At 34.2% G+C, this 23,568-nt stretch overlaps 1 protein-coding gene across 1 annotated transcript in view; it reads left to right on the plus strand.

Moving 5' to 3' along the window:
* Positions 1-23,568, plus strand: part of ZNF280C (zinc finger protein 280C) — a 60,335-nt gene that overhangs the window by 3,371 nt on the left and 33,396 nt on the right. The window contains 8 exon segments of the mRNA XM_087426855.1: positions 5,202-5,247; positions 5,370-5,416; positions 10,288-10,434; positions 12,796-12,861; positions 12,961-13,097; positions 18,194-18,308; positions 21,255-21,425; positions 21,574-21,683. Of these exon segments, the coding sequence (XP_087282981.1) occupies positions 5,386-5,416; positions 10,288-10,434; positions 12,796-12,861; positions 12,961-13,097; positions 18,194-18,308; positions 21,255-21,425; positions 21,574-21,683 (777 nt within the window). The 5' untranslated portion in view covers positions 5,202-5,247; positions 5,370-5,385.

Consider the following 23,568-nt stretch of genomic DNA (forward strand, 5'->3'; position numbering starts at 1 on the left):
TGATGCAAAGAAGGTATTACTGTTTTCATCTTACAGGCAGAAAAGCTAAGCTCAAAGAGGTTGATTAAACATCCTATAGGTTTGGCAACCAGCAAGTGGTAGACTCCAAATTCCCACTCAGTTATTCAGCCCCTATGTCCAGTGTTCCCATTATTGTACTCCACTTCTTTACTTGACATTTCCCTAGTGGGTAAGTTTTACTCCTATAAAATGTGAGTTAATTAATAATACATACTTCTTTGTGTTACTTTAGAAATTAGTGATTATAGAATATCTTATGAAACTTTATAAAATATTTATTATATAGTTTGGCTTTGAAAGGCCAATTATGCATTAGTTTTTTCTCCAGGTCATGTGTTTTACATATGAATTACAATAAAAGCATATTTTTATAGATAAAGTCTTTACCCTGAATATGATACAAAAATTACTTTGCAGAATGTAAATTTTATTATAGTGCCCCATCCCCAAAACTTAGTATAAAAGAAAATGTTTTAAAATTTAGGGAATCTTTGCAAAGTATTATGCTAATAAATTTTAAATCTCAGTGTCAACTAGTTATTTTCCACAAATACATGAAGTATGAAAATCAACAGTGATGAAAATTGAAAACCTAAAAAAATTTAGGGGGAGAATAGTAAAGTTATTAAAGAAATATCTTCTCAAAATGTACCTGGACTTCGTGTGTTCAAACTTTCAAAAAAATGTATAATTTCCACAATATAAAAACTTCTTGCACAAAGAAAAGATGGTGAGCCTATGTTTTCCTTCTATTATTATGTGATTTGTTCCCAAAATCTGGTTTGAGAGTTTGAATTGCTTAGGTACCAGTGAAATTGTCTAAGGAACCAAGGTGTAATCCAATGTTTCTTGGATTTGAATACTGTACCAATTAATTCTTGTTATAAGAAAAACATTTTCATAGACACCCTTCTACTGAAAATGTTTAAAATATTCTTAGAGCTCTTACACAACCATAAAACAAAATAATCAAATAAAACTACAAAATCAATGCTATTTTAATCAACTTTAATGCAGTGAATGAATAACATATTTTGATGAAACAAAGTCACTGCCTACTTGTATTGAGTTTTTCATACCTATCTAAACAAGATTTTTCATAGGAAGACCTATCATAGCAAGATTTTTCCATTTGAACCTTTTCAATACCTTCATTTTATAGCTAACCATATCGTCATTTGCCCTTCATTTAGTGCAAATGCACCATTTGGATATTCTCTCCCTCTGTTCTTTTATTAGTAGCCAGCAGCAGTAAAGGTGATAGTACTTGATGACAATGCAGTAGTAAATACAGAGAAAAACATGAGTACTGATATGATCTAGCAATTCCACTTCTGGATATTTATCCAAAGGAAATAGAAACACTAACTCAAAAAGATATCTGCACCCCCACGTTCACTGCAGCATTATTTACAATAGCCAAGACGTGGAAACGACCTGTGTCCATCATTGGATGAATGAGTAAAGAAAATGTGATGTGTATATATACAATGGAATATTCAGCTATAAAAGAAAAAAGAAGGAAATCCTGCCATTTGTGACAATATGGATGGACCTTGAGGGCATTACACTGAGTGAAATAAGTCAGACAGAGGAAGACAAATACCACATGAACTCACTTATATGTGGAATCTAAAAAAACAAAAAAAACGACTGAACTCAGATACAGAGAACAAATTGGTGGTTGCCAGGTAGGGGGTGGGCAGATTGGGTGAAGGTAGTCAAAAGGTACAAACTTCCAGTTATTAAATAATTAAGTCCTGGGGATGTAATGTAATTAATAAGATTGTATTGTATATTGGAAAGTTGCTAAGAGAGAAGATCTTAAAAGTTCTCATCACAAGAAAAAAAGATTGCAACTATGTGTGGTGATGGATGTTAACTAGACTTATTGTGGTGATCATTTTGATATATATACATATATAGATCATTATTTTGTACACCTAAAACTAATATGTTATATGTCAATTATTTCTCAATTTAAAAAAATGAGTACTGAAATTATGTGACTGAGCTTAGTTATAAGGTGGCCATCCAGATGATCCCAAGAGTATGCTTATGTTAATTTTTTTAGACAGACAGCAAAACAATATATTGTTTCAGAGTTCTCTTGCACCATCTGGAATATATCTATTTTCCCCAGAGGTCTGTTAGTTTGAAAAACGTTGGGGTAATCCATTGGTAAGTGTATTACTGCTCTTGAATGCAAGTACCAGAAACAGCTCAAAGTAGATTAAATCAGAAATGAAAAATTATCCCCACTCTTAATTGAAAAGTCTTAGTAGTGAATGTACTTCAAGCATGGCTAGCTTCAAGTGTTTAAATGGGATCAGAACTTGACTGTCTCCCCACCCTCTTTTTATCTACCCTAAGATCTTATGGCTTTGCTAGTCTCTTTGTTGACTTTTTTCTTAGGCAGTCTTTCTCCACATAGTGACTCCCTCACTTCCAGGCTTATATCTTACCAGTTTATTATTTTCTTAACAGTTTTATTGAGATGTAATTTACACAACATACAATTTACCCATTTGAAGTGTACAATTCAATGATTTTAATATATTCACAGTGTTGTGAAACCATCACCACAATCAGTTTTAGAACATTTTCATCACCTTAAAAAGAAACTCCATATCCATTAGGACCCATTTCCCCTCAACCCTGCCAGTCCTAAGCAACCGTTACTCTACTCTCTTTCTTTATGGGTTTGCCATTTCTGGACGTTTCATATAAATGAAATTATACAATATATGGTCTTCTTGACTGGTTTCTTTCACTTAGTATAATGTTCTCAGCGTCCATCTATATTGTAGTATATATCAATACTTCATTTACATGACTGCATATTATTCCATTGTATAGGTATATCACATTTTGTTTATCCATTCATCATTTGGGCGTTAGGGTTGTTTCCACTTTTTGGCTGTTATCAATAATGCTGCTATGTATATTCATGTACAAGTTTTTGATGGACATATGTTTTCAATTCTCTCTCAGTAGGAGTGGAATTGCTGGGTCATATGGTAACTATGTTTAACTTTGCGAGGAACTGCCCAAGTGTTTTCCACAGTGTCTGCACCATTTCATATTTCTACCAGCAGTATATGAGAGTTCCAATTTCTCCATATACTTGCCAACACTTGTTATTTTCTTTTATTACAACCATCCTAGTGGATGTGAAATGGTATCTACTAATTGTTAAAATATTTTTTCTTGTGGTAAAATACATATAACATACAATTTACCTTTTTAACAATTTTAATCGATTAATGTTTTTTGAAAATTTTGTAGAATGAATTCTTAAAAGATAGTCTGAAACCAAAAAAAATATCTAAATAGTAATTCTAATTATTTATACAGGCAGTCTCCAAAAACTGAATGAGTTGTGTTCCAAGAGGTCTTTTATTTGTCAGTTACTTGGGATTCATTTTCCCCCCATAGGAGCAATGTGTTAAACATGGGCATAGTATCTCTACCTGAGTCAATAGCTGAAGTGGAGAGTTCTTTTCTCTTCTGCCTATTTTGGTGCCAACTCTGAGTTGCAGAACCTAGAGGCACTCTGGAATTGCTATTATAGGAGTTCTAAGATCCTCACTGCATGTTTGGTGGAGATTCCATTTCTCTGACAGATGACTCAATCTCCCATAGAATTCCTTGCTTTGCCACCAAAACTCAGAAGTGATGACTTGGGAGTTTTTTGTGGTGATAGTTTTGAAGGGCTTGACTACCTTATTGGATAGCACAGCTTTAGACCGAAGTTCTGGTTCTAACAGCATCTGAGGATTTCTGACTTTTTTAGAGTGTTTGTGAATGTACCAACTGAGGCCTGCTATGGGCCTCAAAAGTCATCTGTGGAGTCATAGGCAGTGGATGTGACTTGTTTATATAGACTACTTGTACATTTAATACTAATTTTAGGGTATTTGTGCCAATAGTTATTTTATATGATCATTTAATAAAAGTGTCCTATATGAATCTCATAGGCTGTGTGGTTGTGAGCCTTAAAAACCTTTCTATATTCTTGGTAGCAGTAGGTCCTTAATGCTGAGCAAGAATTGACATGGATTTATCTACTTGACATATACATTACCTTAGTTCTACTTTAGGGACAAGCAGTAACTATTCAAATAATTGAGTTAAAGAGATTTGAATACTTAAACCTCAGAACTAGGGAAATTTACTTAAGGACAGAATTCGCTAGAGATTCTTGTAATAGTAATTCAAACATTTATACCAGTAACTTCTTCTGGAGTTAAAGTAGTTTTTTTCCATTGGTCTAAATCAGTCTAAATGGTTCGGAATTGGTAAAAGCAGGAAAGCTTGCTTTTGCCAGTCTGAGGATAAAGAAAAATGTGAAGACTCAATTAGCTCTGTTTATCCTAATACTTTAGGTTTCTGATGTCTAATTTTTCACTTTTTTTTAATAATTGAAATAGTTTTTTTTTAAGGCACAGTTATTTTTTAAGTAAAAAATATGGTATATGCATGAGAATTCAGTATACAAATTCCTGTATTAAAGAAAGCAGTTCAAAGGTTTTTGTGATAATGTTTAATATACTATCTTTTTTAAAAGCCCTAGGAACCATAGACAGATTATAAAATTCTGAAGGCAAAGACTATAATTTATTCATCCTAATTTTTTCCCTAGAACTGAGCACATTAATTACCTTGAGCACAGGGGCAATCAGTAATTATTTATTAATGAATTAATCTATGATGAAGTTTATCCAACTAATTTTCTGTTCCTCTCAGTTAAAATTGATAAGAAATGAAAAAAAAATAAACAAAAAATTTCTTTGAATGGTTTCTTATAATAATTATATCTATTTTTGAAATGTGAAGGATAAGTAACATTTAATGTCACTTAGCATTTCAAAATTCAGATTTACTAAAACATATATTACAGGGTGGTTACTCATTTTTACAAAAAGATGCCTTTCAAAAATTATTTGTAATTTAATAATTCATCAGATTTCTTCAAGTAATAAATGCTTAATACATACAGAATTTTATTTAATAAATTTGCATTCATTCAGGAATGAATCAATTATGGAAAGTGAGTAGCACGTGTATATCAAACAAATCAAACTCAAAATGTAAGCTTTTTGTAGGAGAAAAAGATTAAATGTGTGTACATTTAATTTAACAAATCCACCCTAATGGTAGGTATCTTTATTTTATAGGGCAGAAAACTGAAACTTAACTTTCTACCTTGTCTGGAGTCACATGGTGAGTTTGCTGGAGATTGAAATTAGACCCAAAGATTTCAGAATCCCAAGTTTCATGTTTCAATATTTGGTGTTACTTAAAGTGATTCATAAAATTGATTGATGTCATATGTTGGTGCTTAGGTGACTCTGCAACTTGATGGACGACGACAACCCTTTTCAACCAAAAAGTAAGTATTACTCCTGTAAGTGATGCTAGTATGCTTGGCTTCTGTACTGATAACCTTGCTTCATGAGAAAAGGTGAGAGCGATGGAGGTGGGCACAGTTTAAAAAAAAAAATACTTAAATTTACTAAAGTAATACATGTTCATAGTAAAAAAAAGAACAGTATACAATAAAAAATTTTAGTAAAGTAGAAATAAAGTGTTTCTTCCTCGTCTCTAGAGATAACTACTATTATCTGCTTGGTATACATAATCATAAACTTTTTTATATGCTTAGACAAAAAATAAATTATTGCTTTCTTTTTTTGTGTGTGAGGAAGATCAGCCCTGAGCTAACATCTGCCAGTCCTCCTCCTATTTTTTTTTGCTGAGGAAGACTGGCCCTGGGCTAACATCCATGCCCATGCTCCTCTACTTTATATGGGACACTGCCACAGCATGGCTTGACAAGCGGTGCGTCGGTGTGCACCCGGGATCCGAACCTGCGAACCCCGGGCCACCGCAGCAGAGCGCGAGCACTTAACCACTTGCACCACTGGGCCGGCCCCTAAATTATTTCTAAATAAGATCATACTATATATGCTATTCTGTGCCTTTAAAATTTTTTTACTCAACAATTTATCTTGAATATACTAACAGTGGCAGTACCAGTTAAAAAGAAGGAGGAAGACCTATGTGTTGGCATGGTATCAAAACCATGGTATCAACATAGATATGGATGATTTTTTTTTTATTATCAGTATATGTGGGACTCCCTCATTTTTGGGGGGGCAGCATAGCCTTTCCTACTTTATTCTTTTTTTTAATTGTGAAATTTTTGTTGTACATTATTGTTTATCAGTCACCATATAGTGCATCTCTCCACCCCTTGTGCCCACCCTCCACCCCCCTAGCCCCTGGTAACCCTCATTTTTTAAAGTTTGGCATTGCCTAGTTTCTTAGCCCATAGATTATCATATGTTAATGCATATCCAGTAGACTGCATATCCAGTAGACTGCTGTGTGTAGGAGGAAATACAAAGAAAGAAAAAAATATGTTCTTCACTCTCAAGGAGCTTACTTTGAAGTTAGACATGTACAGTTAAGACACATTAAGAAATAGTGAGCAGGGGCCGGCCCGGTGGTGTAGCCGTTAAGTTCTCGCACTCTGCTTTGGTGGCCCAGGGTTTGCGGGTTCGGATCCTGGGTGCGGACCTACACCACTCCTCAAATCATGCTGTGGTGGCGACCCACATACAAAAGGGAGGAAGACTGGCACAGATATTAGCTCAGGGACAATCTTCCACAAGCAAAAAGAGGATTGGCAACGGATGTTAGCTCAGGGCCAATCTTCCTCACACACACACACAAAAATAGCAGTTTGAGATCATATATAGTAAATCTTGAATTGCTTGGCATAGACTGTCACTGTAGTAAGAGAGAAAAGAAAAACAAGGTCTCATGGTTTAGGAAGTTATAATTGAACCAAGAGTTGGGAAGAGGCAAGGAATTAATATTTTGTTGAGTATCCGCTTGAAGTTAGGTACTTTAGATGGCATTTTCCTGAATCTACATTACCACTTCTATTAGGTAGATATTGTACCTGTATTAGAGATGAGGAAACAGATTCGAGTAATTTCTCCAGTCACATGATTTGAAATGGTGTAATGAGGATTTGAACTATTCAATTTCATGTCAAGTCCATACTCTTTCTACTACACTCAAATAATGTGGACAGTTTAAGGAAAGGAGGAAGGATATTTTAGGTAGAAGGAGCAGTGCAAATGAGGGCTCCAAGGGACACAATGAGGTTGGTGTTTTCAAGTATTCAGAATACGGAAATTCTAAACTATGAATTACATTTTTAATTATTTGACTTAGAACATTTTGTATATATATTTTTAAGTATAGTTTAGAAAAGAAAGGGATCAGTTCATAAAATTGGTTACATTTGGGAAGGTGGGAAGGTCTTTTGTTTTGTTTTGTGGTAGGTGGACTACGAAACATTAAACAACATTATGCCAAGAAATGATTTTAGCATACCTGTATAAGAGGGGAAATTAAATCTAAAATTTTGTCAATGAATAGCACCAATTTGTTAAAGTGTTTCTTTTGCATGCCATCCCCAAATCATTGTTTTCCATAGTACTTTTTAATTTTGAGTAAAAAGTAGAAATGATATTATTTTGATCTAGTAAAGTTACCTTTAGAAATTACTGCATTTAAAAGATAAAGATATCAGTCTAAAAATAAAAAGATATCATCGTCTAAGCCAGAACTCTGGAATTATTATTTTGTTTTGTTTTTATTATTTTTTTTAGTTTCTCCATCCACGTCTCACTCCACATATCTAGTACCATTTGTATCCATTCCCACTGCTATTATTTTAATTTAGGTGCTCCCTCAGTACTTTTTTTGACCAAACCATTACATGCATAGTTTTAAAAAGACAAATAATCTAAAAGTTATAGGTTGCATAACCACAGTTTCTTGAAGGGTGAGAGAAAGAGTGAGAGAGGGGGATGTGCACATGAGTGTGCATGTGTTTTGCGCCTCTGTGCTCCCTATTTTTTCAAGACATCCACTTTCATTAGTTTAGCTGTTTTTGTAATAATTATTTGCATATTTCTAAACTTTTAAGACACATATACATACTTCCATCTCTTGAATCATCAATTTTTGCCATTATGTAAAAATTTTTCTATCAAGGAATATGAGGGTTTTAGTTTTCTTACACTTACTCCTCCAAGCATCTCCCAATGTAGTTGTGTCTCAATTTTTGGTTAAATCACATTTTTTAATGATTTTTATTATGATGGCCATAATAAATATTGTTTGCTGATGAGCATAGTACTATGAAATTAATATGTTATGGATACATTTCCTTTTTTCTCTTTTTATATATGCAGCAATTTAAATTTTTCATTTTTAAAAATTTGCTATATTTTATTAAAATCTATAGCCAAGTCTTTTCACACCCTTCTGTAGCCTCTTCACTCAATTTTCTACATGGCAAAACTTGTCAGGTAATCTAACAATTTAATTTTTAATCTTTTGTATGTATGTCTGGTCTCCTGGAGACATTCCTCCTGGGAGTAATGTTCTGCTCTACTCTGTCTTAGTGCTCTCTAGACCTATTGAACAACTATTGTCCTGGGACTTTCCTTTGTCTTTGTATTGTGTTGAATGTCATGTTTTCTGCATCCTGTGTCTTCCTTCTTCTTAAGTCTCATATTTTGGTGGATTCTTCCTAAGAAAGAAAGGGTGAACGGGAGGTAACTTTTGTGTGAGAGAAGAACGGGAGGTCTTTATTCTTGATGAAAGAATATGTCCCTCATGCTTGAAGAAAATCTTGGCTGGGTATAGAATTCTAAATTTAAAATTAGTTTTACTAAGACTTTTGAAAGCATTATTCTAACTCTTCTGTCTCTCTCTCTTTCTCTCTCAGAGTTTAGGATACTTTTTTTTATCTGCAGCATTCTAAAATTTCATGATATGCCCCTCTACTGTAGGTCTTTTTCTTGATCATTGTGCTGGGTTCTGGTAGGCCCTTTCAATCTGGATATTTATGTCCTTTAGAACTGGGAATTTTTCTTGTATTTTTTCTTTGATTTCATCTCTCTCCTTTTTCTCTATTCTTTTTCTGGAACTTTTATTAAGTGAGTTGTACCTTTGAAATTGATTTTCTAACAATCTTGTTTTCTCTAGTTAATATATATATATATATGTATTTTTTGTCTTTTACTTCCACTTATGGGACATTTACTCAACTTTGGCATTTGATTTTTTTCTGATTTTTGGCTATCTTATTTTTCATCTTTTTGTTTTCTGAAAAGACATTTAATCTTTTCTGTTTTCTTGAAACATTCTTGTCTAATCTCTTTAAAAATGCTAATTACATTCTTTCTAATATTTTCTCCTGCCCTCTGTATTATCTCTGTTTTCTTTAAGATCTTTTAACCTGTTTTATTGCTTTGGTCTTTCACATTGAAGGTTTTACTCTTTCTGGTGCTCATTGGTTGTCCATCCATATTTAAGAATGAGGCACTAAAATGCTTCCTATGAGCTCTGTGTGCTTGGTCAGCCCTTGTAGGCTGGTGGTATTCACAGTATGTTCTTTGCTAGGTTTCTTCAGGTGAGAAATGTCTAATCTGCCCTGGCAGGGAATAAGCCTCACTCAATTCCCCTGTTTTCATTCTAGCACCTCATCCCTGCTTTGCTCTGTGCCTGATATCCCTGAATCTGGTTCACTTTTTCTAGTATATCTCCCATCTGTTGTCTCTTTATTCTTAGTTTATTTCCCTTTTGTTAGTACAGAGGTTTGTGGGTTTTTTTTCAGATAATAGGTATAATCCTTTTCATAGGTATATTCCAGTTATAAAACTGAAACTCACTTTGATTGGATTTGATTGTTCCTGTAATTTATTGGCCACTATAAATAATTACTGTTATCCATTATCTAGCTAGCTAGCTTAATTTTACTCGTTTAGATCTTAGAGATGGAGTTCTGAGTTTCTTACTTCTTTTTTTAGTATATTGTTTTATTGAAGGAAATGGATTTTTTTTTTCTGACGACAATTCACCCTGACCTGACATCCATGCCAGTCTTCCTCTATTTTTTAGAATGTGGGCTGCCAACACAGCATGGCTGCTAACAGAGCGGTGTAGGTCCGTGCCTGGAAACCGAACCTGGGCCACCGAAGCAGAGCGTGCTGAACTCAACCACTAGGCCACTGGGGCTGGCCCTGAGTTTCTTACTTTTGCTATCGTGTACTGACTATAAATATCAATTCAGTAACTGCTATTAGGATTACTAAAGTACATGTTAAATATCATACTATGTATTGCAAAAAAGTATTAAAAAATAAGATTTACTTCTCTCCTTTTGAAAATTAGATAATACAAAAATGGCAGAACTCTTTATGGAATGTGAAGAAGAAGAGCTGGAACCATGGCAGAAGAAAGTAGAAGAAATTCAGGATGAAGACGATGATGAGCTGATCTTTGTTGGAGAGATATCAAGATCAAAACCAGCCATTTCAAGTAAGCGCTTAATTTCATTAAAGTTTTGTAAGACGTTTCTAATGGCAAAACCTGTGGGCTGTCTTATATGTCCTTGTTACTCTGTAACGAGTTGGAGGTGAGAGCGCATAGAGATCAGTAAGAATTTGTGAGACTCAAAGGAAGGAGGTGGTTGGGGACTTGAATAAGGAGATGAGAGATTAAAATATCTTATGAGAGAAAAGAAAAATGTTAACTAAGTTAACTAATGGTTAAGATTACCTAACGACATTGTAGACCTTCTGAGATTGTAAATCATAATTTTTTAGTGGAGCCAAGTAGCCTATTTACCTGCTTATTTGTTAATTTTTCTTTTTCTCCCTTAAGCCAAATGTACCTAGAAAAGGAAGCATTTGGAATGCTTTACTTAAAATATCAGAATACTAAATAAGTTTGTGTTAGCCTCTGATGGGGGCTCTCACATCCAGGCAACTGCCTCATCACAGTGTCATCTTGATTCATGGCTACAAAACGTATAGGCGCTGCATGACTATAGAATCTCTGGTCTGTGTACTAACACAGGCTGTAGTTCTGGCCGTACCCATCTTCCAGCAACTACTGATTATATTCATGAAGGAGGGAGGGCCTGGTCTTCAGCCGCTGTACTTGGACGATGCAGACAATCAGCATACTTAATCTTCATGGGTTTCTAGCAGAATGTGTCCAGTACCTTTGTGGATTGTAAAATTTATGTTAGAGTAATTAGACTTGACGTTGTTATAATGTTAAAGTGAAGATACTGATGATACTCGTTAAAATGTCCGATCAAACATGTGCGAAGTGCAGAGGAACAACATACTGAATTTCAGGGGAGAAAGAGGAAACAGATTCTTTTCCATTATATTTGCCTTTTTTAAGCCAGGAGAATTTACCAGCATACCAAGGAATATAGCCAGCATACCAGTGTTTTCTTACTTAACATGGCAGGGCATAATAGTGTGGTTATGAGACGAGTTTTTAATTTTCTGAATGCCTTGTTCTTGCTTCTCTTGGAGCTAAATTTGAAAGAGCACTTCTATTTAGTTTTATCAGAAGTAGAAGAATTTAATTAAATTTAATTCTCAATATCATTTCCTGTGGCAAATTGAGAGGTGCTAAGTGGAATGCCACTTCAATTATAAAATGAACTAGACATTTGGCGTGTTTGTTGCTGATAGTGGAACAAAATAGTATATTCTCTTAATTATTATTTCCTAGTCACTGTGATTATTTTTATACTGAAATATATTTCAAAATTATTATTGAAAGAATGACAGTTCAAGTTGGATTTATATCAATTGTAGGTGACTGTTAACAGTACTCAACTAGAACAATGTGTATTAGTTTTAAGTGATTCTATCAAAACGAAAGTTGACTCCAGTGAAATTTCTTTTCTAAAATAACTTGGAATTTAAATGGTTTTACTGATGTTTTATGTGTGAGCCACAAAATATTTTTAGCATATGGAACATGAGCTAAATATTTACATAGCACCACCATAGGGAGGGGAGAGTGGGTAAAAACTTGTATTTGATAGACTGTAGTCACCAAAAAGTACTATAGAAATAGCTCTTTAATGGCTTGAGTAAATACTTATCTTGAATTTCTGAATGAAAACAATATCAAGTTGTTTAAATAAGCAGATTTTTCTCCTAGAAGACTTCTGTAGTGCTTAGTCATAGAGCACTGCATTTCTTTTATCATAGAACAATTCTACTTTTGTGTGGCCCTTCATAGAATTATTTTATGAGATCTGGTTCTTTTCTACTAGGAGAGGAAAAAAGGAAATTTTTTGAGGTTTTATGGGATTTTTTTTATGCTTTGTACCTTTTCCTGATTAGCAGTTTAAGGCAAATCTCTACTCTTCCAAATTTTCATTTGATTCCTCAATAACCCAGAAGTTATGGGTTCACAGGGGCTAAGAGTGAGCAATCTTAAATCTATCCAGAGGGTCATGTCAGGCTCAAATTGACTTTTGGTATAGTAGTAGATTTGAGATACTCTGGTAAACTGTAGGTTCAACTTAGTCTGCAGTCTCTGATAGTGTCCCTTTCAGAACTCAAGAGAATTGGCAGATATAATCCAATCAGCTTGCCCATAATGAAAATTCCAGAATTTTAGGGGTAGGAATGTGGCATGGAGATTGGAGAAGGGCTTGATTTCAAGTCATAGGAACCCAAGTCTATATACAATCCTGTCACCATTAATAGAAGGAAATATACTTCAATTATTGATTGCATATGGAATAGAAAGAAATATACTTCAATTATTGGTTGCGTATAGATATATTTTTGGAAAGTTTTTTCTATCTTAATATGTATTTCATTCAAATACAAAATTATAAAATAAATATAATTTTTATAGATATTTTGAACAGAGGTAATTCCAGCTCATCTTCAAAAGGAATAAAGAATGAGACACTCAGTCAAGGTACAGTATTATTGTACTATTTTAATTGTAAAGTGAAATATTTTGACAAAATTGTTGTATAGGAATATACACCATATATTATATAATTTTAAAATACAGGTGTTACTGATGCCTTCAAGCCTACTAGTCAACACTACAAAGACCCAACATCAAATCCAGTGGATGCCTTGCCTAGATTTCGTCCTGAATCTAAATCTTCACCAAGTTCTGTTATTGTTCGGACGGTGTCTAAACCTGTAAGTGTGTCTGAAACTACACAATTAGCTCAGGGACACATTGAATATTATAATACCCAGTTATAACCGTGGACTATCATAGCCAGTCACAGTTCCAGTAGAAGCATAATCACTATCAGAAAATGTCACCATCTTTATGATAGCTCAACCAACATCCAAAGTAATAACTGCAGGAACTAACTATTCATCCTGTTTATAAATCAAGTCATATGCTTAAATTCAGTAGATATAGTATTGAAAACTATGCTATCTAAAGGTGAGTAAAAAAGTGTAATCAGTAATAAATATTACATAATGGCAAAATTCTTAAGATGGAAAACTGAACCAGGTATTCTTAATTGGGAAGATTGTTCTGAGGTCATTGTTGCTGTTTATTCTGAAAACATACCTTCATAGTTTAGTTTTTAAAATGTTTAACAGAAATAATAGATAATGGTTAATATTTAACATTTCTTAATCTGATAATATGGGTAAGGCTTTGTTCTAAATGCTATATATAAATTAATCTCATTTAATTCTTATGACTTCCCCATGAGGTAGGCACGGTTATTATCTGCATTTTATAGTTGAGGAAACGGAGGCTCCAAGAGGCTAAATAATTCACTCAGGGCCACACAGCTGGTAAAGGATGGATCTGGGATTTCAATCCAAGTTAGCCCAGGGTTTTTAAAATATGCACACACACCCTTCTATCCACTCATTTAAGTATATACTTTTTAAAATAGAAGCATTGCCTTAGAGCAATGGTATAGTCCACAGACCATTGGGGTTCCCTGAGACTCTTTCAGAGGTTGGTGAGGTTAACATTGTTGTCATAATAACACTAAGACATTTGTGCTTTTGGATCTGTCTACATTTGCACTGGTGATGGAAAAGCAGTGGACGGTAAAACTGCTGGTGCACTGAATGTGAATCAAGGCAGTGGCACCAAACTGTGCTAGTAATTTTTGTATTGGTGACCACCAAGCACTCACAGTAGAAAAATTTCACTTTCACTTAAGAATATCCTTGAAGAAGTAATAAATTGTTGCTAATTTTATTAACTCTCAACCCTTAAATACATTTCTTTTTAAATAGTCTGTGTGATGAAATGGGTAGTATGCATAAAACATTTCTTTATCCGCAGTGTGAAGGTTAGCTTGAGGAAAAGCACTCATGTGATTGAATTGCAAGCTGAACTAGCTGCTTTTTTTTAATGCAATGCCATTTTTGCTTGAAAGGATGACTGACAAAGCACTATGTATTGATTATTTATTGCTGCATAACAGTAGTACCACGAACTTAGCGGCTTAAAACAGTGTACACTTATTATCTCACGGTGTCTGTGAGTCAAGAGTCAAGGCATGGCTTAACTGGCTACTCTGCTTTGAGGTCCCACAAGGTTGTTGTAATCAAGGTGTTGGCCAGAGCTGCAGTGTCATTTAATACTGCTTCCAAGCTCATATGGTTGTTGGCAGTATCCAGCTCTTTGTGGGTTGTCAGACTCAGGGCGTCAGTTTCTTCCTGCTGTCAGCTGGAGACCACCCTGGGTTCCTGGCTTTGTAGGCCTTCCTAACATGATTGCTTCCTCAAAGCCAGCAAGGGAAAGAGAGCCCCAGCAACAGGGGCTATGTAACATAATCATGTACACCTCATCACTTTTGCCATATTCTCTTGATTAGAAGCAATCACGGGTTCTGCCCACACTCCAGGGGAGATTACGCAAGGGTTTAAATATCATGAGGGAATCGTGGGGGACACCTTTAGAGTCTGTCTGCCACACACAGTTTTACAGTCCTCAAAAATGTACCAAGTGTGCCTATCACGGGAAAAAAAAAACAACTGATAGTAATCTTGCCAATGATAAAATTTGAACTTTCAAGCAAAAATTTGAATTTTGGAAAACCTGTATCTGTGTTCTGAAACAATTAGCCCTGTGAGCCCTGGACTAGTAGTCTAAGAAATTGGATTGAAAATGAGAGCCTTGAGTGCTCATTCTGTCTCTGTTCCTAACTAGAGCATTGTCACAACCTCTCTGGGCCTCACTTTCTTCATTTCTAAAATAAGAACCTTTACCCAGGGCCGGCCCTGTGGCTTGGTGGTTAAGTGCGCGCGCTGCGATGCTGGTGGCCCGGGTTCGGATCCCGGGTGCACATCGAGGCACCGCTTCTCCGTTCATCCTGAGGCCGAGTCCCACATACAGCAACTAGAAGGATGTGCAGCTACGACATACAACTATCCACTGGGGCTTTGGGGGGAAAAAAATAAAATAAATAAAATCTTTAAAAAAAAAAAAAAAAAAAAAAAACCTTTACCCAGACCACTGGTTCTCAAACTTGGATCCCCTAAGCATCCACAGGCTGCTTTAATGTTTTTAGAAACTTAATAGGTGTATCTGAAGATGGCGGGTGTTGACTGAAATAAAGAGTCTAGGAAATAAATGAAGGAGTTTATTCGATAATCAAAGTGAGGAACTCGAGTCCTGGGAAATAGTCCAACAGAGTATTCTGAGGCACTGCTCCAGGGTCTACAGATCTGAGTGTAGTTTATATACTTTTTAACAAGGCAGTGCATGTGCAGGAAAGGGCTTACACATCTAATAGTCACATACTTCAACGATGACATAAACAAGAATTTTTTGGTTATATGTCAAACGAGGCTTGGAATGTTGTTGTTGTCTGTGTGGAGGGCGGCAAGGCTAGGGTTGTTAAATTTTCCTTCAGTCTCCAAGAAATGCAGCTGGGGAAATGTGACAGCGAGGTACCTTTTATCTTCCTGTTGTGGAACTCTCCAGCTGGTGTCTTCAGTCATGAGGTGTGGGGCTGCAAGGTCATTCTAACACAGGCTTACGATGGCCTGCGTGGCTGCCTCACAGGACAGCATGGATTTTTGTACTGACCTTAACCCTATGTAGCTCGCTTGCTAGATTCACCTGTTAGACCAGGGAGAGGGGTCCCAAAAGTTTGTGCACACAGGCTACCAGAAATGCAAAACTTATTTGATTTTTAGTTGGAATCAGATTAATTCAGTGGTTTTCTCATGCTATCATAAGCTGTTTGATATCTAAGAAAAAAAAAGGGCGCATTATTTAAATGCAAATAGATGAAAGTCATTCCTAGTTGGACCTGGGGAGAAAGAATAACAAAGGGTATGGGGGGGTATCTTTTTGTATTAGAAAAGTTAGAAACTAGAGCTCATTCAAACTCAGAATTTTTTGTTTCTGTGGGCGTGGTTGTCTAATCAAAGCTCCTCCATCAGGTTCCCAATCCTAGGGAGCTTTTTAGAAATAGATTTTTGTCAGTTGGTCTGGGGTGAGGCCTGGCATGATAGATTTTTTTTAAACTCTCCAGGTGATTCTAATGTGCAGCCAGGGTTGAGAATGACATATATTCTCGGATGAATTGAGAATCCTATGTAAGGGAATTTTCTCTGTAATTTTTAAACTTTTTCATTCTCTTTTCTTCAACAACTCTTTCAGGCAGGCAGGGAGACAATGATTATTATTATCCCTTTTAAAGTCAGTGTGATATAGCTTAAGGGTTTATAATCAGTCCAACTTGGGTTCTAATTCGAGCTTCATCATAAATAACAAGCTGGGTTGTGTTGGGAAACTTGCTTCATCATACTTAACTTTAGTTTACTTATTTGTAAAGTGGGAGATACTGTTAGGCCTTTATTAGTAATACTGTGACAACTGCTTGATAGAATACATGTACTGTGAAAGAGGCAAGTACGTTTTAAATAGACAATAGTTGGTGGCTATTATTTCAGTTGGAAAGGTGAATAACTTGAATCTCAGAAGTGACTTGTCCAGGGTTCCATAGCTAAATAAATGGACAGGTCATCTGAATCCCAGTCTATCGCCTATTGTACCTTACCATTGTATTTGTTATCTTTCTGAACTATGTCAAGAGATATAAAAAATTCCCAATTGGAGAATTACTTTAACAAGTTATTTGTTGAATAATGTGTCTACTCTCTGAAATGGTGGTACTTAATTGACCAGAGTTATCACCTAGAAAGGGTTTAAAGTATTCACTTTATTTGGAGGAACTTCTGTTATAGAACTATTTTGGAAATTGCTAGTGAATATCTTCCATTTTTAAGTGCAAATATTTGGAGAAAATATTTACTTTGCAGTAAGATTGTGCTTCGTTACAATGAAGTCATATAGCCGCATTGACCTTATATAATACACGTTAAGGCTCAAATGCAGAAATCTACTTCTTATGCCTCAAAATCTAGGAATGGGATGGTTTGGGTCCCTTCAATATTTGTCTCCATAACTTCTTAACAGACCCATGTCAACAGAAAACTTAGTAGCAAAGTAAAATTCTTAAAACCTGATTGTGTCTCAACTTGTAAGCAAAAACACGCAAGCAAGATCCTTATACTCCCATTATAAAGGTAATATGTATCGAGGGGGAGGCTAGAAAAGAAACAGAAGAGAATACATACTGTATTTTGATTTTATTTTCTGCAGATGGTTAGTGTGGTATATAGAGTATATCAATCAGGACTATATTTTATACACAGGTATCGGTTCCTCTTTTTTCACTGAACCTTATATTGGAAACATTTTTCTTTGTCATTGGATATTTCTCAAAAAATGATGTTGCATGTTAATCTATCAATTAATTTATTTAACCATCTCTCCATTGTTGGACATACAGGTTTTTATTTTTTGCTATTATAAATAATTCTCCATTAAATATTTTCATTTCCTTAGCATAAATTCTTGGAAGTGGAATATTTGGACTAATTTGATCGAAGGATATGAATTTTTTAAAGCCATTGATAGATACTGCCAAAATTTTCTTGCAGAAAAGTGTACCAAAATATAGCCTCTACTTTGCCAATAATATTATCATTATTTTTTAATTTTAACTTTTTATTTCAAACTAATTTTAGATTTCCAGAAAAATTACAAAACTAATCCAGATAGTTCCCATATACCTCTTACCCAATAGTTGCTAATTTTGATGGAGAGTAATAATTACCTTTGTGTTTTATAACATTACTAATTGAATCATTAAGGTTATCTTTATAGTATTGGCATACAGTTAAATTTATCTTTACAAAACTTTATGAAACAAAATAATTATCACTTTTTACAGGATTTTACAAAGAATTCATCACAAGTTGAATCGGATGATTCTCCAGATTTACTCTTTGACTTGACCCAGGATACAATACCACTGTCCCAAGAGGGATCAACAATTTATATAGAAGGTTTGGCTTAGCACTTTTTATAAATATAGTAAAAAGAGACTTGATGAATATACACGTGGAAGAATTTCTGTTTTGAAGTCCATACCTTCATGTTAAGTTTTTCATATATTGTCAGATAGAAGCTAATAGTTCTTGAATGCCTTTCTTTGGTGATTTTATATAAAAGTGTGTTTGATAATAGAATATTTTATTTCTTTCTCTTAAGTTGGCTAACATGTATTCTTTGAGTTCATGTTCACTTGGAACCAGCCATAGGGTGAAAAATCTTAATATAATTTCTGAGTCAGAGAAGTCGTCCCCTGATGCCCTAATAGTATGGTTTTAAAAAAGTATTAATTATTTGGAAGGCCATTAGTATGAGAAAAAGTGTGTAGTTGTCAATGACTTCCTAATAGGCTAGTGTCTTTCTATTCAAATAAATGATGTAGATGTGATAGTTACATATGATTATAGAGTAGTGTTATAAAATGGCAGTACTAAAGAAACAGTGATTTGCAAATATTAAGTACTCAGTAAATATCCGTTGAAGGAGAAATGAAAATTGCCAATTGAAGAATTACAGTTCTTTGATTATATACCATAACATTCATTCATTCATTCATTCATTCATTAACCTGAAATAAATTAGTATGCCATGAAGGAATTTTATCTAGTTGAAAAATTCCCTATAATCAAAGCAATTACTGTTTCTATATTAGCAAATTTGATATATTTCACTAAATGGAGAGAGCTACAAAAGACTTTTGTTGACTGTTTAAATTGTTTACTAATAAGTTAATCTGCATTTACCAAACCAAAATAGAAAGATGTTTGTAGTAATATATGTTCCAAAAATATTTTCCAATTTTTGATAATACTTTGTTTGATATCCACCCACCTAGGTGTCACTTACCTAGTTAGTAAGATAGCCAAGAACCAAATAAACAAGGAGGTACAAGAGTCGTCTGAAACCTGATTTTATAAAGCACATGGTCTTTATTCATAGACAAAGTCTGAATTCTTGAAGCTTCTGAGGGGAAAGACAATGACTCCTACTCTCTCTCTTTAAGTTGTTTATACTGCAGGGAGTGGAACTTTGCCCTGATGGTAAATATAAATAGGGCTATAGTTGATTAGGAAGACATAGATTTGAGCCTCTATTCTAAAGATTTTTGTGGCCTTTACCAAGTTACCTAACCTCTTTACACCTCAATTTTCTCATATTATTAATATAGCTATTTTTATTTTTCTCACTTAATGCTTTCATTCTCTAGACCTGAATCAGCCATTTGGAGATATAATTTTAATTCTTGCTCTGCTTATCTCAGGGCTTTTTTGAGGCTCAAATGAGATAAGTGAGAAGTGAAAAAATGCATTAAAGCTTTAAAGGACTTGACAATGAACAGTTGTTAGAATGATAATATGTGCTATGTGTTCAGAAGCATTATTAATGGACTCCTGTCTAAGATGATCATAGAAGGTTCTTGGAGAAGGTTGGATTTGAACTTGATTTTGAAGAATGAGAATAGGATTTCTCTTGGCACTGTTGAGGACAGTGAACAGCACAGGCCAAAAGCAGCAGAGAAAAAGAAAGAGTCGGAATTTAAAATTCATGAGCTCAGAGTGATTTTAAGATGGAGATTTACTTGTGCTTTTAAAAATTGTATATAACACAGTCTATTTTCACTATACAGCCTGCTAGATAATCAGTTGCCTAGTCCAAAATACCAGCACTCATTGATTGTTCAAGTAACCTAAGCATCTGAGAAGAATGTTGGCGCGATTACACAGAAATCAGTCCCAAGTGCCTGCAGTATAGCTGTCAGTAATCATGTGCTTGAAGATGGAAAGAATCATTTCCATGTTATCTTGAAGAATGAAACACAGATTTGACAGAGGAGCCCACTGATGTAAAACTCTTATTTTCCTGGCATATATCTATTCTACTGCTTCTCCTATTCATGTACATATGGGAGCATTAAAATATGATGTGCAGTTTTAGAATCTTTATCACAAAGTATGATTGTGTGTTATTTTCAAAAGGACTTTTGCTGCATCTGGTTATAGCCTAAATAGCACCATTTCTCTTGCAAATGCCCTAGGTTACATAATCCTTTAGCTTTTAAGCTGATAGTTTTCAAACTAAAAACTATTTTTATCAATGAAATTTCTATTCAAACAAAATTTTATGTAAAAGTCTAATTTAAAAAACAAGGTAAAAGGAGTTTCTCTATCTGACATGCCCACTCTATTCCCTAAGACAGAACCATTAGGCTTAGGGGAACATAGTTTGAAAGCCATTATACTAACTCCAGACCGTTTCATATGAATGAGTGAGGTAATATCATTCAAGATTAGTTGTTGCTGCTTTGTACATAGGGAATAAACAGATAATTTAAACCACCTTTCAGGTTGTTAAGTGGAAAAAGAACCAACTTGAGATTTCCATTAGACATCTTAAGTTTTTTAAAAGTATTTTAAAGGATTTATCTATATTTTTAGAATAGAAATTGTTTTTGTTTATAAACTCAAATGTATTTAAGCATCTAAATACATTTTTGAAACTGAGCTTAGAATATTCTCTGTGCTTTAATTTTTTTTGCTTGGGATTTTTTGGTCTGACTTCCTTCATGATACCTATTTATGTATTTCTTTAATTGAAGGCATCTTTAGAATTTTCTTGCATAAACAGTTTATTTCACGAATTGTCCATATATGTGTAATCCATAATAGCTGTTGTGCTATTACCTATTTCTACCTACTGTCTTTCTACCTATTGATCACCAAAATTTTGATCATTCTTTACTGTCGTTTGTATGATATCATAATTTAATTATATTACCTGTAATTTAGCTCCAAAGTATTTTTACTTAATTTTAAGTATAAGGCCATTTTTGTAGCAATTGTAAGTAGTATTCTAAATTAAAGCATTTACAAATATCTTTCCCATTATTTAAATCATTGTAGGTATGGATCAAACTCTGCCTATATTAAAACGTCCTTCTGCTTCTAAAGTAAACAGTGTTAGTCCAAAAAAGCGAAAGACCAGTGAAGGTACTCCTGAAAAAAATCCTTGCTCTTCATTGTCTTCAGTGAACTCTCCTTCAGTGACACCCTCCCATGTTATGATATCAAAAGGTAAATATGAATTGGGCATATAAAAAAGGAATTGTATTATTTATACATAAATTTTAGAAATTGTGATGAATTTTAAAGCTATTATTACTGTTTGCTTAAGGTTTGAAAAAGAAGAATTTGAGTCATAAATGTCCTTAATTTATTTTAGGTACAAATACCTCATCAACTCACTGTAAAACTGGAACGCCGTTTCTAAGATCTTGTCCAAAGTGCAATGTTCAGTTCAATCTTTTGGATCCTTTGAAATATCACATGAAGGTAAAACTTTTTCAAAATTTGATGTTTAAAAATTTTCACAAATCTCTGTACTATTAAGGATTGATATATAGTAAATGCTAGTTTGTCCACATATTTAGATAAAAAATCTTCTCATTGGTGTTTTCATGTTACTTAAGTAAAAATTGATATTCATAATGATTATCTTTATACAAGATTTTAAAACCCTTCCCAATCAAATTTTAAAAATTAAGTTTATATATACTGTAGTATTGCATATTGTATTTTAATTTTTAATGAAAATAATGAATTAATCAGAATATTTTATTGACTAGGTCCTGCCATTCTTCAAAATTCTTACAAAGAAGGCATTTTATTAGGTGCTTAATCTTTCATATAACTTAAAAATTCCTTTTTTATACCTTATTTTTTGTCCACGGTGACATATACATGTCACATTACTCAATGAAAATCTTAGTCTTGCATTTTAATTTTCAACACGCAGACGTAAACTCCTAATGGTGGAGCATTTTGTATGAAATAGTTTGAACTCAATCCAGAATATAGTTAGTGTAGTTATTATAAATTAATTCTAGCTTTATATTGGTGTAGGAAGCTCCTAAATTTAGGTTTTAGGTAATTTTCAAAGTACTAATGAGTATGAGGTTTAGGCATCACTCCACTTAAAATATTTTAGTAGCTATTACAGTGTTCTGTGTGCCTGTGAAAAGATAGTCTGCATTCTTCTTGCGTGCCCAGTATAAATAGCAGGAAGGGGGAAAGGAGGCAAGAAAAAAGGCAATGTAGATTATATGCAGGAAAGAAGGGATGAGAAGAGTGCAGAGCAAAGGAGCAACTTAGGAAAAGTTATTGCTCACTATTTCAAAGATTGGCAAATTTCTCATTGAAATTCAGCCTTTTACAAAAAATGTAGAAAGAAAAGGAGCATTCTAAAATTCCAAATACAATCTCTTGATTGCTGGGCAAACGTATATTTGATCTATTGCTAGTTCCAAACCCCCTGAATGTGACTCCTGTTAACTGGACTTGGGGTTTTGGTTTTAGTTAAGGAGTACCTTCTACAGTGCTTTCAGTTTTCCTATTTATGTAACATTGTGTAGAGATATTTGATGTTTTTATGTTTTACATTATCGATGGAGAGAGAAAAGAAAGGGCTGAGTTTTTTAGTTATGTTTAGTTTATTTAATTTGGGGGGTAATATAGTCACTTCAAAAAGTATACTTCAAAAAGTATACGGCATACAGTGAAAAATCTCACCCCTGTCCCCTATTTGCCTGGTTCCCAATATGACTCACAAAGGAAATAATTTTTTATTGATTTGTTTTCTATCCTATTTGAATTTCTTTCTGCATATACAGGCATACATGAAGGTCCTTATTTTCCATCTGTTTTATACACAAATTATAGTATGTTATATATACTTCTGCACCTGGAGAAAGTGGCAAACATTCTCTAAAATGTAGGTTTATTTGTTGGAGCATTGTTTGTGATTAAAACTATGAGAGACTGGGGCCAGCTCGGTGGCATAGTGGTTAAGTTTGCAAGCTCTGCTTTGGTGGCCTGGGGTTCACAGGTTCGAATCCCAGGTGCGGACCTATGCGCCGCTCATCAAGCCATGCTGTGGCGGCATCCCACATACAAAATGGAGGAAGATGGGCACAGATGTTAGCTCAGGGACAATCTTCCTCACCAAAAAAAAAACAAAAACAAAAATCTATGAGAGACTTATCACTTCTTGGCCTTTTTGCTAGGATCAAGTGTAAAACTATTAGAGACTTTTACATTTTAGCTTATACATCTTTATCAATTAAATTTTTATAGTATGACAGTGAGGATTTCCATTTTGGAAAAAACGTGAGTTTTAGTTTATTTGTGAATGATCTTTTGCTGTTATAGATAAGTAGAT

This window comes from Ceratotherium simum, chromosome X (assembly GCF_057802395.1).
Source record: "Ceratotherium simum simum isolate JZ-2026a chromosome X, ASM5780239v1, whole genome shotgun sequence".
Taxonomy (NCBI): domain Eukaryota; kingdom Metazoa; phylum Chordata; class Mammalia; order Perissodactyla; family Rhinocerotidae; genus Ceratotherium; species Ceratotherium simum.